Here is a 14,757-nt window from a genome sequence, read left to right as displayed (position 1 = left end):
GCTCGGAACTGGGCTACTCAAGGACATTCCCAGAGTTAAATCCAATTCACTTCTGTTGTCTTTGCTTTGTTGGAGGGTGAACCTTCAGTTCAGGGCACTCCAGATCAGTTTTCATTAACCCTTAACTACTCGCACCATTTCTCATCTGATAAGTAATCGCACGGTGTACTTTATGCACTAGTTTTAAATTTGGCAATTTACAGTTAGGTCCATAAATATTTGGACAGAGACAACTTTTTTCTAATTTTGGTTCTGTACATTACCACAATGAATTTTAAATGAAACAACACAAATGCAGTTGAAGTGCAGACTTTCAGCTTTAATTCAGTGGGGTGAACAAAACGATTCCATAAAAATGTGAGGAAACTGAAGCATTTTTTAACGCAATCTCTTCATTTCAGGGGCTCAAAAGTAATTGGACAAATTAGATAACTGGAAATAAAATGTTCATTTCTAATAATTGGTAGAAAACCCTTTGCTGGCAATGACAGCCTGAAGTCTTGAACTCATGGACATCACCAGATGCTGGGTTTCCTCCTTTTTAATGCTCTGCCAGGCCTTTACTGCAGCGGCTTTCAGTTGCTGTTTGTTTGTGGGCCTTTCTGTCTGAAGTTTAGTCTTCAACAAGTGAAATGCATGCTCAGTTGGGTTAAGATCAGGTGACTGACTTGGTCATTCAAGAATTTTCCACTTCTTTGCTTTAATAAACTCCTGGGTTGCTTTGGCTGTATGTTTTGGGTCATTGTCCATCTGTATCATGAAACGCAGCCCAATCAATTCGACTACATTTAGCTGGATTTGAGCAGACGGTCTGTCTCTGAACACCTCAGAATTCATTCGGCTGCTTCTGTCCTGTGTTACATCATCAATAAACACTAGTGTCCCAGTGCCACTGGCAGCCATGCACGCCCAAGCCATCACACTGCCTCCACCGTGTTTTACAGATGATGTGGTATGCTTTGGATAATGAGCTGTTCCACGTCTTCTCCATACTTTTTTCTTGCCATCATTCTGGTAGAGGTTGATCTTGGTTTCATCTGTCCAAAGAATGTTTTTTCCAGAACTGTGCTGGCTTTTTTAGATGTTCTTTAGCAAAGTCCAATCTAGCCTTTCTGTTCTTGAGGCTTATGAGTGGCTTGCACCTTGCAGTGCACCCTCTGTATTTACTTTCATGCAGTCTTCTCTTTATGGTAGACTTGGATATCGATACGCCTATCCCCTGGAGAGAGTTATTCACTTGGTTGGCTGTTGTGAAGGGGTTTCTCTTCACCATGGAAATGATTCTGCGATCATCCACCACTGTTGTCTTTCATGGACGTCCAGGTCTTTTTGCGTTGCTGAGTTCACCAGTGCTTGCTTTCTTTCTCAGGATGTACCAAACTGTAGATTTTGCCACTCGTAATATTGTAGCAATTTCTCGGAAGGGTTTTTTCTGTTTTTGCAACTTCATTCACCTGCATGGAGAGCTCCTTTGACCGCATGTTGTCTGTTCACAGCAAAATCTTCCACATGCAAGCACCACACCTCAAATCAACTCCAGGCCTTTTATCTGCTTAATTGATAATGACATAACGACGGACTTGCCCACACCTGCCCATGAAATAGCCTTTGAATCAATTATCCAATTACTTTTGAGCCCCTGCAATAAAGGGATTGTGTTAAAAAATGCTTTAGTTGCCTCACATTTTTATGCAATCGTTTTGTTCACCCCACTGAATTAAAGCTGAAAGTCTGCACTTCAACTGCATCTGAGTTGTTTCATTTAAAATTCATTGTGGTAATGTACAGAACCAAAATTAGAAAAAAGTTGTCTCTGTCCAAATATTTATGGACCTAACTGTATATACACACTGTGAGGTTGTAATATAAAATATTGCAGTAATTTTAAATGGTATAAGTGTTTTTAATGTAATTTAATGCCACATTACTGAATAGTATGACACAATCCATGACTATCTGAAAATAAACCTGATCCACTTCTCCAGTGCTCATTCAGCACTGTTCACACTTTCGTCCACTGCAGGATGTGCCCATGTATCACATTTCACTTCAGTTGTTGAATGTTCTTTGCAGACAAAGTCATTGCAAGAAGAACATTTCATCGTTGTCATACATACATAAGTACCTGCAAGGTGTGCTAAATGCACCATATGGAACTTGCGACTGTGCACCTACTCATAAAACTGTCTGGTAACACAATGGAGGGAAACCATCGTGACACTGTACTTGTACTAAATCAAGCTGAGGATAGATGGAGGATGATGCTGGTAGGTTCAAGTAGAAGGATGATGGACAAAAATAATTGAGATTGGTGTACAAAAACACCAGCACGAGTAGTTAAGAGTTAAGGATATGTCTGTACTTTGCTCCGTTCTGCTTTCTCCCAGTCTCTGCTTCTGAAAAACACACAGCATGGTGCTACAAACAACATGCTTCACTGCAGTAATGATATTCCAGGGGTCATGTGGATTACCAGAAAACTGTGACTGGTTTCCCCCAGATATTATGCTAACATCAGTTTCATCAAACCAGAGAATCTTGTTTCTCACAGTCAAACTCCTTAGATGCATTTTTGCAAACTCCAAGCATGCCTCTATGTGTCTCTTAGTGAGGATAGGGCCCAGATTGGTGGAGTGATGCAGTAATGGTGGCTTTTCTGGAAGTTTCGTCATCTCCACACAGGTTCTCCCAGAGTGACCATTGGGTTCTTGGTCACCTCTCTTACCATGGCCCTTCTCCCACAATTGCTCAGTTATGACTGTCCCTAGTAAGAATTGTGGCTGTTCCAGACTTCTCCCATTTAAGAGTTATGAAGGTAACATTCAATGCTGCAGGATGTTTTCTGGTAGCCCTCCCCAGATCTGTGCCTTGACACAATCCCTTCGATAAGCTCTGTAGGAAATTCCTTTAAGCTCATGGGTTGGGCTTTGCTTGGATACACATTGCTAACTGTAGGACCTTGCATAGATAGGTGTGTCTCTTTCCAGATCGGCCCTAATCAACTGAATATATCACAGGAGGCCATCACCCAAGGTTTACAAACATTTCAGTGATGATCAATACAATGGGATGCACCTGAGCCAAATTTCAAGTGTCATAACATTGACTCTGCAATACTTGTGTCACCATGTTATTTCAGCTTTTTTATCTTTAGTAAACTAGCAAAAAATTCTAAAATCCTGTTTTCACGTTGTCATTCTGGGCAATAGAGTGGTGACTGAATAGGGAAAACATGAATTTAAAGATTGTAGCATAAAGCTACAAAACGTTAAAAAAAGTGAAATGGAATACTGAATATGTGTAGGTGATTATTGTAAATCCTACACTGGTTTATTTGGTTTGTCTCACTTGCATGTTTTGTAAATATGCAAAAAGTTGGTACCTCTGCTTGGGACAAAACATTTTTCTGACTGTATCTGTGGAGATGCAGAATTTCAAATATACACAACTGTGATCCACCCAAGAAAGATGTGCAAATGCACAGGCTTTGTGTCTGGACTTAGGACAGTAGGAGCAATCTACATCAGTCTTTTATATCAAGGCCAATGTCTGCCTCTGGAAGGCTCAGCACATTTTCGACAAGTTCAAAACAGCTCATCAGATGTCTGATGTCAACTGACAAAATGCCACTAAAATAGTTTATGAAAAAGCAAAATTATTTTTTATTCACTTTGGTTTTCATGAATGAAGGTGTTTGGATAAACAGTAATGTGAATTAATAATCAGTAAGGCGATATGATCAATGAAACAGAAATTAAGTAACGCTTATAATGTGATGGGTGATATCACTTGTGACAGATAAGGGCGCTCTCGCTCCCTTGAACCCTCAGACCAGACGTCAGACACCAGATAAAAGTCCAGAATGACTTTATTAATAATAATAATGTGCACAAAGCACCCTCCACTCTACAATCTATATATATAATTCTATAAGCCGCCGTCAGAGCGGCACGACACCCATGAAAGCACGCAGGAAGGAGCCATATATGGATTCTCTAAGCCGCCGCCAGAGCGGGCAAGACACCTATGAAAGCACGCAGGAAGGAGCCACGCCCACCAACTCTAAGACCATTGGATACGACGAAAACTCGCACCGCCACGCCCACCAACTTGGACGCGACGCCTCGGAAAACACACCGTCATTTCTGTTTGTCTGTGCTACAGTCTGCATGCAGCTCTGAGCCACATTGACTTTTCGGTTACGATGCACGACCGCGTGCAACATCGTAAACTGTTTTACACGCTACATACAGCAATTCACATCCATGACAAACATGCGTCTTCTTAGATGGTCCTGCAGGAACACTGAAAACGTTTCCCGCCCACCAAAGCAGGACCATGTAAGAAGAGGCATGTTTGTCGCGGATGTGAATTGCTGAATGCAGAGTCTAAAACAGTTTGCGAGGGGTATCCCATGGGATCCTTAAAACAATCCTTTAAAACTGAGGTTAAAACACAATGAAGGAAGCAGTCTTTAAAAACCAATAAGCCCTGTGCCTCTGTTTCATTAGCGTCTCACCTGCTTCACCGATGCAGGCCCTGCAACAGTCGAGACGCTCTCTCAGCAGCTGACCTTCTCTGTGCCTGACTCCACTATAGGCTGCAACAAAATTATGAAAGTACGGGCGCATTTTTTCACACAAGCTGTGTGTGTGTGTTGGGTGTTAGTTAGTTACTTGAAGAATTTCAAGATTTAATATGCACAAGCGGTAACACTGCAAAAGCAGCCCAAACCAGAAAAGACGGCTGGCAAAAAGTGGCCGACAAATTAAACGTGTGTGCATTGTACTTACTGAAAGCAGCGTTACCGATTTTGCAAATGTTCATTTTTTTCCCTTGGTATGCAGCGTGTAAAACAGTTTGTCACGGATAATTTGCCTTTTACTATTACACGAAGACAATTTCCTGTTAATACTTTGTTACATTGATATAGCGGTGTTCTCAGTATTCAAAGCGCTATCCACACAGGGAGGAACCGAGAAGCGAAACCACAATCTTTCACAGTCTCCTTACTGCAAAGCAGCAACACTACTACAGCGCCACAAGGCAGTTAAAGAATACACCGGGCTCGATTTTCTTATCACTTCTGTTTACAGAGATCGGGTCATAGATAGCATTGTTACAATGTTACTTTTCCTGGTGGCTTGTTACATTATACGGATGTTTCACATGTTCATTTTTTCCCTGTGCTTAAAAGACATTAACAAAGTGTTTCTCAACTGTGACTCCGGAACATCTCAGTACGCAAGCTATATTAAGCGTCAACAATGAAGACTCGCTACACCTTAATCTACAAGTACAGACACTTATCCCTACCGACGAAGTAACTTTCACCAGCGTGGCCTTCTTCGTCACAGACGATCCCGCTTTCAGTCACAGACAATTGTATGTTGCTCTCTCCACAGGTCCATCTTTTCATTCACTCACAGTGGTATCCACAAACCCACCCCATTTGGACAACTGTGTCGTTCAGGAAGTGTTCACCCATCAATACATAATTATGCAGTGTATGCTACGCCACGGGTTGGCTAGTACTCAATAATAAACAATAATCAATAACAATCCTCTATGCTCCCAGACGCTTAGCCACCCTGCCTCCCAACTCAGCTCATCCGTCTGAGATTTCCTAGATTCCTTTATAGTCCTTGACCCGGAAGTGTTTGTCCCTTAGTCCAGGGGTCCCCAACCCCCAGTCCGCGGCCCACTACCGGTCCGCAGCCGTCTGACAGCCGGGCCGCGAGAGAACTGCCAGCAGCGGCGACTCACTCAGACTTTTCAGAACGCTTGGCGGGCAGGGCTTTGCAGCGGTGCAGAGAGAGGAGAGAGACCGAGGTGACAGAGTATTACAACAAAGTATTTTTATGGTCCCGACAGTTTCCCCATATGACATGAGTCTATAGAAATCACGTTACTACGAAGTACATTCAACAGATGCTTTCATTACAACGAAGTGACCTTGAAATGCTTGAACGAATCATCCACAGAGCAGTTAGATCTGTGATCGCAGCTCAGTTGTGCACGTTTGCACAACGATCCCCAAACAGAAACATTGTAAAAAAATCTCTTTCTTCAAACTTTCCTCGTACTGTTTTTTTTTTTGCTGTTTTTGTTTTCTGTGGTTTTCAGTGATACCTTTTGCTTATTGCTTGTCAACATTTGAAAAACATCCATTGGAATTTAACTCATTGTCACCCTCCTATAGAAACGGCAGACACGAAAAAAACGTTAAGTGTTAATGTTTGTGATGTGCAATCTGTTGGATTGGCAAATGCAAAGCATATGTCTTTGTTATATGCAAAAAAAGAAGAAAAATCTCAGGTTGCAAACGTATGCGAACTGCTTAATAACTTAATAATAATAGAAATGTTATGTAAATTGTGTATAAAACTGCCCCCCCCCAACCAACCGTGGAAAAATTTGCATCTAATAAAGTGGTCCTTGCTGTTAAAAAGGTTGGGGACCACTGCCTTAGTCCATGTGACTTTCTATCACTTCCGGGTCAGGTAAAACTCCTTTTCTTCATCCCGGAAGCACGTCATTTCTTCTGTCCACCTGACTGGGACATACCTCCGGTGTGTAGGGAAAATAGTCCCTGGGCCTCCCTGCAGCGACTCCTGGCGCCCCCCATGGTATCCAGCAGGGCTGTGCATTAAAAGTCCACTGTCCATAATTCCCTGCTGGCATTCGGGGCACCTCCATGCTGCCGGAAGGGCTCCATCTAGCAGCGTGGGGGTATTGGCCAGGATGAATGGCCGGCCATATCTCACACACTATTTACACCATGTGAAATGCTTGTAAGTTTTGAATATGCTGCATATTAATAAAGATCATACTATATAGCTAGTCTAAATTATATGAAAGCATGTCTGCCAGATGCCTTAAGAAGGGGAGAAATGCTAAAATACTTACACATAAAAAAAAACGAGGAACTGGACAAAGTTGAGCAGGAGAGACCTTCAGGAATAAAAGTTTTTATCTGCACCCATATGTTTTCTGGTTTATTTTTCAGTTGGATAACACCTGAAAAAAGCTTTAGTGATGGCAATCTTGTGGAAAACTGTTCAAATGTGCCAAGCCCAACACATAAACAAAGTGAAATAAACCAAGTCCAAGTCACAAATGATGAGAATGCAAAGTGTGGTGCTCAAATAATTAATGGAATATACCGAAACAGCTCACACAAATCTGCGCTCTCCGCCTCTACCAATACTAAGCCGATACAAGTCATCTAATTCTTTATCTTATCAAAGTACAAAACCAATTATTTTTACCAAGACAAATAAGTCCATCAGTGGCAACAGAAATTCTTGCAATTTGATTTGATCCACACTTTAGGTTGGTTGCAGGCAAGTCTCACAAGAACCTTTCTGTAAAGTTAACCTGGTGCTGGAATTAATCTTCTGTTTACACTAATCTTGTTAAAAATATCTAAGTTATTCATCAGGGGGGTATTTTCCATACGTTGCTTAAATCATCCAAGATCAGATGCCTCATCTTGGATAAGTTAAATCCAGTGAAACTCATCCTGGATAAGTCGGTTTTTCAAACGCAGCCGTGTAGTAGATTAGTTTAGCTGGATCTAATCATCCGAGATGATTGCGTGTGCCCACGCTGATTGAAAAGCCCATATATATTGAGTCTAGAAAACATGATCAGCAAGTTTTTGATAGGCTGTAACAAAATGAGAAAAGAACGGGTGCATTTTTTTTTTTTTTACACAAGCGGAGCAGGACCTTTTATTCGAAGGACATGAAGAATTTCAAGATTTAATATGCACAAGGGGTAACACTGCAAAAGCAGCCCAAACCAGAAAAGATGGCTGCCAAAAAGTGGCTGACAAATTAAACGCTAAGTAGTGTGCATTGTACTTACTGAATGCAGCGTTTCATTTCCTATGTGTCAGATTAATTATTATTTAATATGTCATAATTCCAGATCAAACGTGAGCACAAGGAGAACATGGGAACAGGTTAAAGTGAAGTACAAGAATATACTTCAAACTGGTAAATATTGGTATATAAATATTTAAAGAATTGTTGACATAAAGAATCATATATAATATAAAAAACATTAATTTTAAAGCTAATAAGAAGGCAGACAAGCAAAAAACAGGTGGAGGTCCACGAGGTCCAGACCTAACCCCTGCAGAAGAGTTGGCTCTCCAGCAAAATGCCCATCGCCCAGTTTCTGAGGGCATTCCAAGGGGAAGCTCCTCCTCAGAACTAGTGGCAGGATGCAGTGGTCACTTCATTTCAGGTAAAGGATGGTCATTGCATATATTTGTCCTCCATGTGTGCCATAGGTATGTTCCATATAGCCCTCTTTTTTGTTGGGTCAGTTGCAGGGAATGTCATATCCCTTAAACCTGTGTTTGACCAACGAGATATTAACGAAGGTCAAATATTTAATGAAGACACTGTGTCTGATTATTCATCAGGAGGAGAGGTACATTTTCCAAATAATGTTTGATCAAACTCCACTGTGATCAGTCCCATGTGCCCCAATCACATTTGGAAATCCTGGTAATGAGAATGTTAGGCTGATTGTCAGATTCTTCATGGAACTGTGGGTGTTTTAGCCTGTGTATTACCTACCTGCAATGGCATGAAACGCCTCTTTTATTGTCTGCACACGCAGGTGTCCAGGAAACAATGAAAACCCGAAGGAAATATTTCAGAGCCAAACAGACTTTACGAATTGCCTGGCAAACTGCACTTTTAGTTAGATTTTCCGCATCGCCTACAGCAGTGCTCCGCAACCTTTTCTCACCTACGACACACCAAAGTTATTCCTAGAATTCCGCGGCACGTTAACCATACACAATTCAGCAACACAACTAATAGTAATGAATGATAACTACTGTCGCAAGACGAGTGAATGCGACGTAGCACGACTAATACGTCAGCTTGAATTGAATCTAGGTGAGGGCACGAAGCGATCTGCCTATCAAAGCATACTACGGAGTTGTCTGGCGACAACGTAGGGCCTACGTCGTAGGCGACAGGCGATGGGATTTATTATCCATATCCATATTACTAACCGAGACATTACTAACCGAGAATGCTAAACCGGATGATGGACGCAGGCACATCCGGCCATGGGCCGTAGCTGCAAAAAGACGTACTGCGCCGGCGCAACAAACAGTCCGCGAGAGTCGGCTGAGGACCCGAGAAAGGCGGACAAAAGAGGGCGAGAGGCGGATGAGGGGCCGCGAGAGACGCAGGCGCAAAAAGAGTCCGACAAGAGCACAGAAAACAGGAGTGAGCACATACAGAAAGGAGTCACAAAAATGAGGCTCAACAAGCACCAAAATAAGGAAAAGGCACATAAAAGAGTACTCAAACGAGAGGAAAGCACGAAACACATTGCACACGAAACTAAACACACCAAAAAAAAAAAGAACAGACGAGCGCACAATAGCAAGGCACGACCATACCCCCCCACCCTACAGGCACGGGACGGGACGGGACACACACCAAGAGGGGGATTCAACAAGCCCATGGAAGACCAAAAAAAAGAACACAAAACCACCCCACAGACCCTACAAGCAAGGGACGGGACACACACAAAGAGGGGGATTCAAACAAGACACAGGAACACAAAAAGAAACAAAACGCTCGCGCAACAACGATCCCCCCCACACATCCATAAGAAGTGACACCCAAAGCCACATATTCAAAAGTGAACGTCAGCACCTTCACACTAGGCAGCATAGGTGTCGGCATAGGTGTCAGCATAGGTGTATGTCTTTTCAATAAAGCACTATTAACCGTTCAACTGCAGAAAAGGATACATATTAACAGTGAGTGCGATCATCCTTATTACTTATCCATATTTCGCATGCTGAGAAAGAAACAAGTCATGAATACACGCTCACGGGTACAAAACGATTCGGAAAGGATAACGGGAACAAACACACGTACACGAAAGAAACAAGAAAATAGACGACGGCGCATAAAACGCGCTTCTGAAACACCGGAAGAGAAAATGTCAAGGATCGAAAAAAGGAAAGCACAAGTGACACCGTTACAGAGACGTGCCCAAATGGACAGACACAATGAACGTAGACGCATTCAGCGCGCGAGTCAAAATGCTGCATCGAAAGAGGCACGATTACAAACCGAAAGAGCTCGCGTCTCACACAGTTGGCTGACAACGCCTTCAATAATGAGTCCACTATTGAGGAAAATTCATTAGGATTAATGAATGTTATTTGCAATCATTGTCATTCACTTAACTTCCCAGAAGAAACAACTGGCAATACAAATAATGAATTTACACGTTGTTGTCAAAAGGGAAAAATTAGACTGCCTCCTTTACATATAATCACCACGGACCAAGTGTCATTGAAACAAAACCAGAATAAAGCACGGTCAGAAATTAAAGACAGAGTAGAAAGGAAAGTAAAACGTCATAAACAGGTTGAACAAGGGGACCACGCACATGGACAGCAGGTTACAGATAATGAAGACATAATTCAAAAGCTTGAAAAACATGAGCTCAACTGACCACAGATACAAACTGAAACGAGAAAAACTACGGGGTCTGCAGTAGTCCACAATGCACCACGTAATAGTACGGACGAAGCTCTGTATTACCGGTGGAGGACTCCAGAATGATACGGGCAAACGCTCCGTATTAAACGTGCGTCATCCGGACACGTAGCTGCCCAGCGGGCACGGGTTCAAAACGCCGGGGGTAGGCGACCGAAGCCCCCTTGTTTCAGAGAAATGACACATAAAATTATGAAACCTTTAAAAGGCTATTTACGCGAATATTTCATTGCACGTATTCTCGTTATTGTGTTTCTAAGGAGGACCGTTGAAATATTATTTAGTTAGAAAATTGTCTTATTTGACCGCGTCACACCTGTATCGGCTCAAGGCACACCGGTTGCGGAGCACTGGCCTACAGTATATAAAAAAAAGTTCCGCTTATATAAAATCTCAAAGCAATGCATACTGTCTGTGTGGTTGTGAGAGCCCGACTTCGCCGAGTTTGACTTCGAATATAAGGTGCTAATAAATCTTTGAGGTACAATATTCCCCCTCGGCTAAAGCGGTATCTTTCGAAAAGAATTTCCTCCGGGAGAAATAAAGGATCTTGCCAATCGCGCAAAACCCCCTCTATATGAAATTCTCTTCTTATAATTTGAGCACCAATATCAATTGGTCGCTCATTCATGAACGGTGAAGCCATGACTGAGCGAGTTCCATGCAAGGACACTGATTACGTGTGTTAGCTAATCCTTGTTTACATAGAACATTTGGATGTGTTGCTATGACAACTCATCCACCAAGAGTTTCGAAAAACCGACAGATCCAAGATCAGGCCAAATTGTCAACAATTACATCCGGCTAGTTGAGTAATCCACGAACGAAAAATACACCCCAGGGCTATTGAGCTGGTCAGTTAAGCAGCAAAGGGTGATGTTAATCAGTTTCAGCTGCTTTGGTGTTAATAAAATTAACAACAGGTGCACTAGAGGGGCAACAATGAGACGACCCCCAAAACAGGAATGGTTTAACTGGTGGAGGCCACTGACATTTTTCCCTCCTTATCTTTTCTGACTGTTTTTTCACTAGTTTTACATTTGGCTACAGTCAGTGTCACTACTGGTAGCATGAGGCGATACCTGGACCCTACAGAGGTTGCACAGGTAGTCCAACTTCTCCAGGATGGTACATCAATACATGCCATTGCCAGAAGGTTTGCTGTGTCTCCAAGCACTGTCTCAAAGGCATGGAGGAGATTCCAGGAGACAGGCAGTTACTCTAGGAGAGCTGGACAGGGCCATTGAAGGTCCTTAACCCATCAGCAGGACCGGTATCTGCTCCTTTGGGCAAGGAGTAGCAGGATGAGCACTGCCAGAGTCCTATAAAATGACCTCCAGCAGGCCACCGATGTGAATGTCTCTGACCAAACAATCAGACAGACTTATGAGGGTGGCCTGAGGGCCCGACATCCTCTAGTGGGCCCTATGCTCACTGCTTGGCACTGTGGAGCTTGATTGGCATTTGCCATAGAACACCAGAATTGGCAGGTCCACCACTGGTGCCCTGTGCTTTTCACAGATGAGAGCAGGTTCACCCTGAGCACATGTGACAGACATGAAAGGGTCTGGAGAAGCCATGGAGAATGTTATGCTGCCCTGTAACGTTGTTCACCATGACTGGTTTGGTGGTGGACCTAAATCTAATAGAACACCTCAGGGACATTATGTTTTGGTACATCCAACGCTGCCAGGTGGCACCTCAGAATGTCCAGGAGCTCAGTGATGCCCTGGTCCAGATCTGGGAGGAGATCCCCAGGACACTGTCCATCGTCTCATTAGAAGCATGCCCCCGACGTTGTCAGGCATGCATACAAGCACAAGGGAGCCATACAAACTACTGAGTACAATTTGGAGTTACTGCAATGAAAATTCGGCAAAATGGAATAGCCTGCCACATCACTTTTTCACTTTGAATTCAGCCCTCTGTAGGTTGATTATTTTCATTTCCATCAAACGATGTGGGATCCTTTCATTCCTAACACATTACTCAGTCCATATCAGTATAGATATCCAGCAGGATTGCCAAAGTTGAGATCTGATGTGTTTTCAACGTGTTCCTTTAATTCTTTTGAGCTGTTTATATACAATTGTGTCCCTTTTTCCTAAATAATTGTGGTACATAAAGCACTAGACGTCAGACACACAAGGATCTCTTCAGTTTTTGAAGTCCAAAACACCTGTATTCCTTTTTGCTGCATTACATGCATTTTACTTTTGGGTCAGCACTCACTGGTTGTTAACTCTCATGCACACACAGGCCACTCTTACAACCTGAAGCAAAATCAATCCTATATGATTTTGTTGGGGCAAGTTGCAGCCTAGCTGGACCGAGTTTCTCGATGTGTCACACTACATGACTTGAGGAAACACGGGCAGGCTGCAGCTGCCACGGACTTGCTACAATTATGTAAATTAAGTCTACAAATGAAAATTGCTGGAAAATCTGTAATGTGACATGGCCTTTAGGTGTCCATGGTTTTAACTGAACCTTAGATAAAACTCACACCTTTAAAAATATGGAATAATTATACACTATCAAAAGAAAAGTGAAAATATGTTGAACTTTTATTATATACAAAAATCACAGAATTAGAAAATGTAGTTTAAAGCAATTATTATGATTTAATTTCATAACCCAAGGGGTCAAGTCCTTGATCCAAAAGCTCCACGGAAGACTCTCTCAACTTCAGCAGAAACCTTCTCAGCTCCTCCTTAGAAAATACCTGTTAAGAACAACAATTAGCATATCAGAAAACAAATGCTATCATTTATATATTAAAACCTCAACAGGCATTACAATAAACAGGTTTTATTTTTTTTCCCCATTTAAGTTCATGCTATATATAGTATAACAAAGATACAGTATTTCTTTAGGTAGATGTCTATAGCTCTGTAGGGTTCTTGTGGGATCTGGGTTGAATATGGTGCAACAGTAAGCACTCCTGCCTCAAAGCTTCTGGAAATTAGGTTTAAATCCCAGCCTGACCACTGGCTGCATAGAACGTACACATTCAACATGGGGTTTTCAGTGGGTATCCTAAAAATGAGGATATGAATAAGGCCAATCATGAGTAAGCATGAGTGGAGGTCTTTGAGTGTGCCACATGAGGTGTAGAGCTGGTTCCTGCTTTGTGCCTCATGCTGCCTGGATATACTCTAGCTCACTGTAACCCTGAATTGAACTAAGATAGTTTCAAAATGGGTGAAAATATCTTGTGGGATCTGAAGGATGTGACCTTTAAAGAAAAAGACACTGGCAAGGCAATGAAGAACATGAAGGTTATTAATAATATGGTACCATGCAACTGTTACACGGCCAATTTAATACATTTTTTAATAACTACTATTCAGGAAGCAAATTAGCTACAGTACTTGCATAACAGTCATCTGAAAATTTAAATGAACAGTGCACAAAGTCCACAGTAATTTGTTTGTTCCATTCAATATAGCAAACCAAGCATATTGTGACCAAATTTTGGAGAACACGTACAAGCTGCACTGAACCCTGGCAAGTGTTCATAAAAGGCAATTTGATGTCTTTTACACGTGTTAAGCTTGTCAAAGAGTTACAAGGTCAATTTCAAACAAACTAAATAATCAGTAACTTGATGGTCACAGACATGGTAGCTGTCTGCTGATTCAACAATGGCTCATTCTGACCTATAATTAAACCACAGCCCCAATATACAGTATAGCAGACACACAAGTGTCCTAACCTAAAGAAGAGTGTGGAAAAAGCAGAAACAATGCACACAAACAGATTTGCATAGTGAACACTGTTAGCACAAGATGTACTTGTTGATGTACTTCTTGATTTAAAATGAAAGCATGCTAAGCTACTTTAAATAGAATGCCAGATTTTAATAAATGCCACAAAACTTAAGTGTAATTCTTCTTAAATACTGCATTCTCAATAACTGTATACTGTACATTTATCAAGAAAAAAATTCACCATCGTCTTTCTTCTTCCACTCATCTACTTTAATATTACACTGACTGAATGCAAGAATGGCAAAACCCAGCATGGAAAATTAAGTTCCATTTTGGTACATTCATTATGTACATAAATACATAGTACCCACTTAATTCTGCTTGAAACTACATACATTTTGTACTTTTCTAAATAATCGTAAAAAACTTTTTTATTAGCTCTAATATTTAATGAAGATAATTGAAATAAACAAAATAGTAAATAATCAAGT

General features: G+C 41.7%; 1 protein-coding gene across 1 annotated transcript in view; it reads right to left on the bottom strand.

The window, feature by feature from the left end:
• Positions 1–13,102: 13,102 nt before the first annotated feature.
• Positions 13,103–14,757, bottom strand: part of nup107 (nucleoporin 107) — a 102,680-nt gene continuing 101,025 nt past the window's right edge. Inside the window, exon 28 of the mRNA XM_028807287.2 lies at positions 13,103–13,278. Within this exon, the coding sequence (XP_028663120.2) occupies positions 13,171–13,278 (108 nt within the window). The 3' untranslated portion in view covers positions 13,103–13,170. The remainder of the gene's footprint in view (positions 13,279–14,757) is intronic.

This window comes from Erpetoichthys calabaricus, chromosome 1 (assembly GCF_900747795.2).
Source record: "Erpetoichthys calabaricus chromosome 1, fErpCal1.3, whole genome shotgun sequence".
Lineage (NCBI taxonomy): Eukaryota > Metazoa > Chordata > Cladistia > Polypteriformes > Polypteridae > Erpetoichthys > Erpetoichthys calabaricus.
This window is presented reverse-complemented; position numbering and strand designations above follow the sequence as displayed.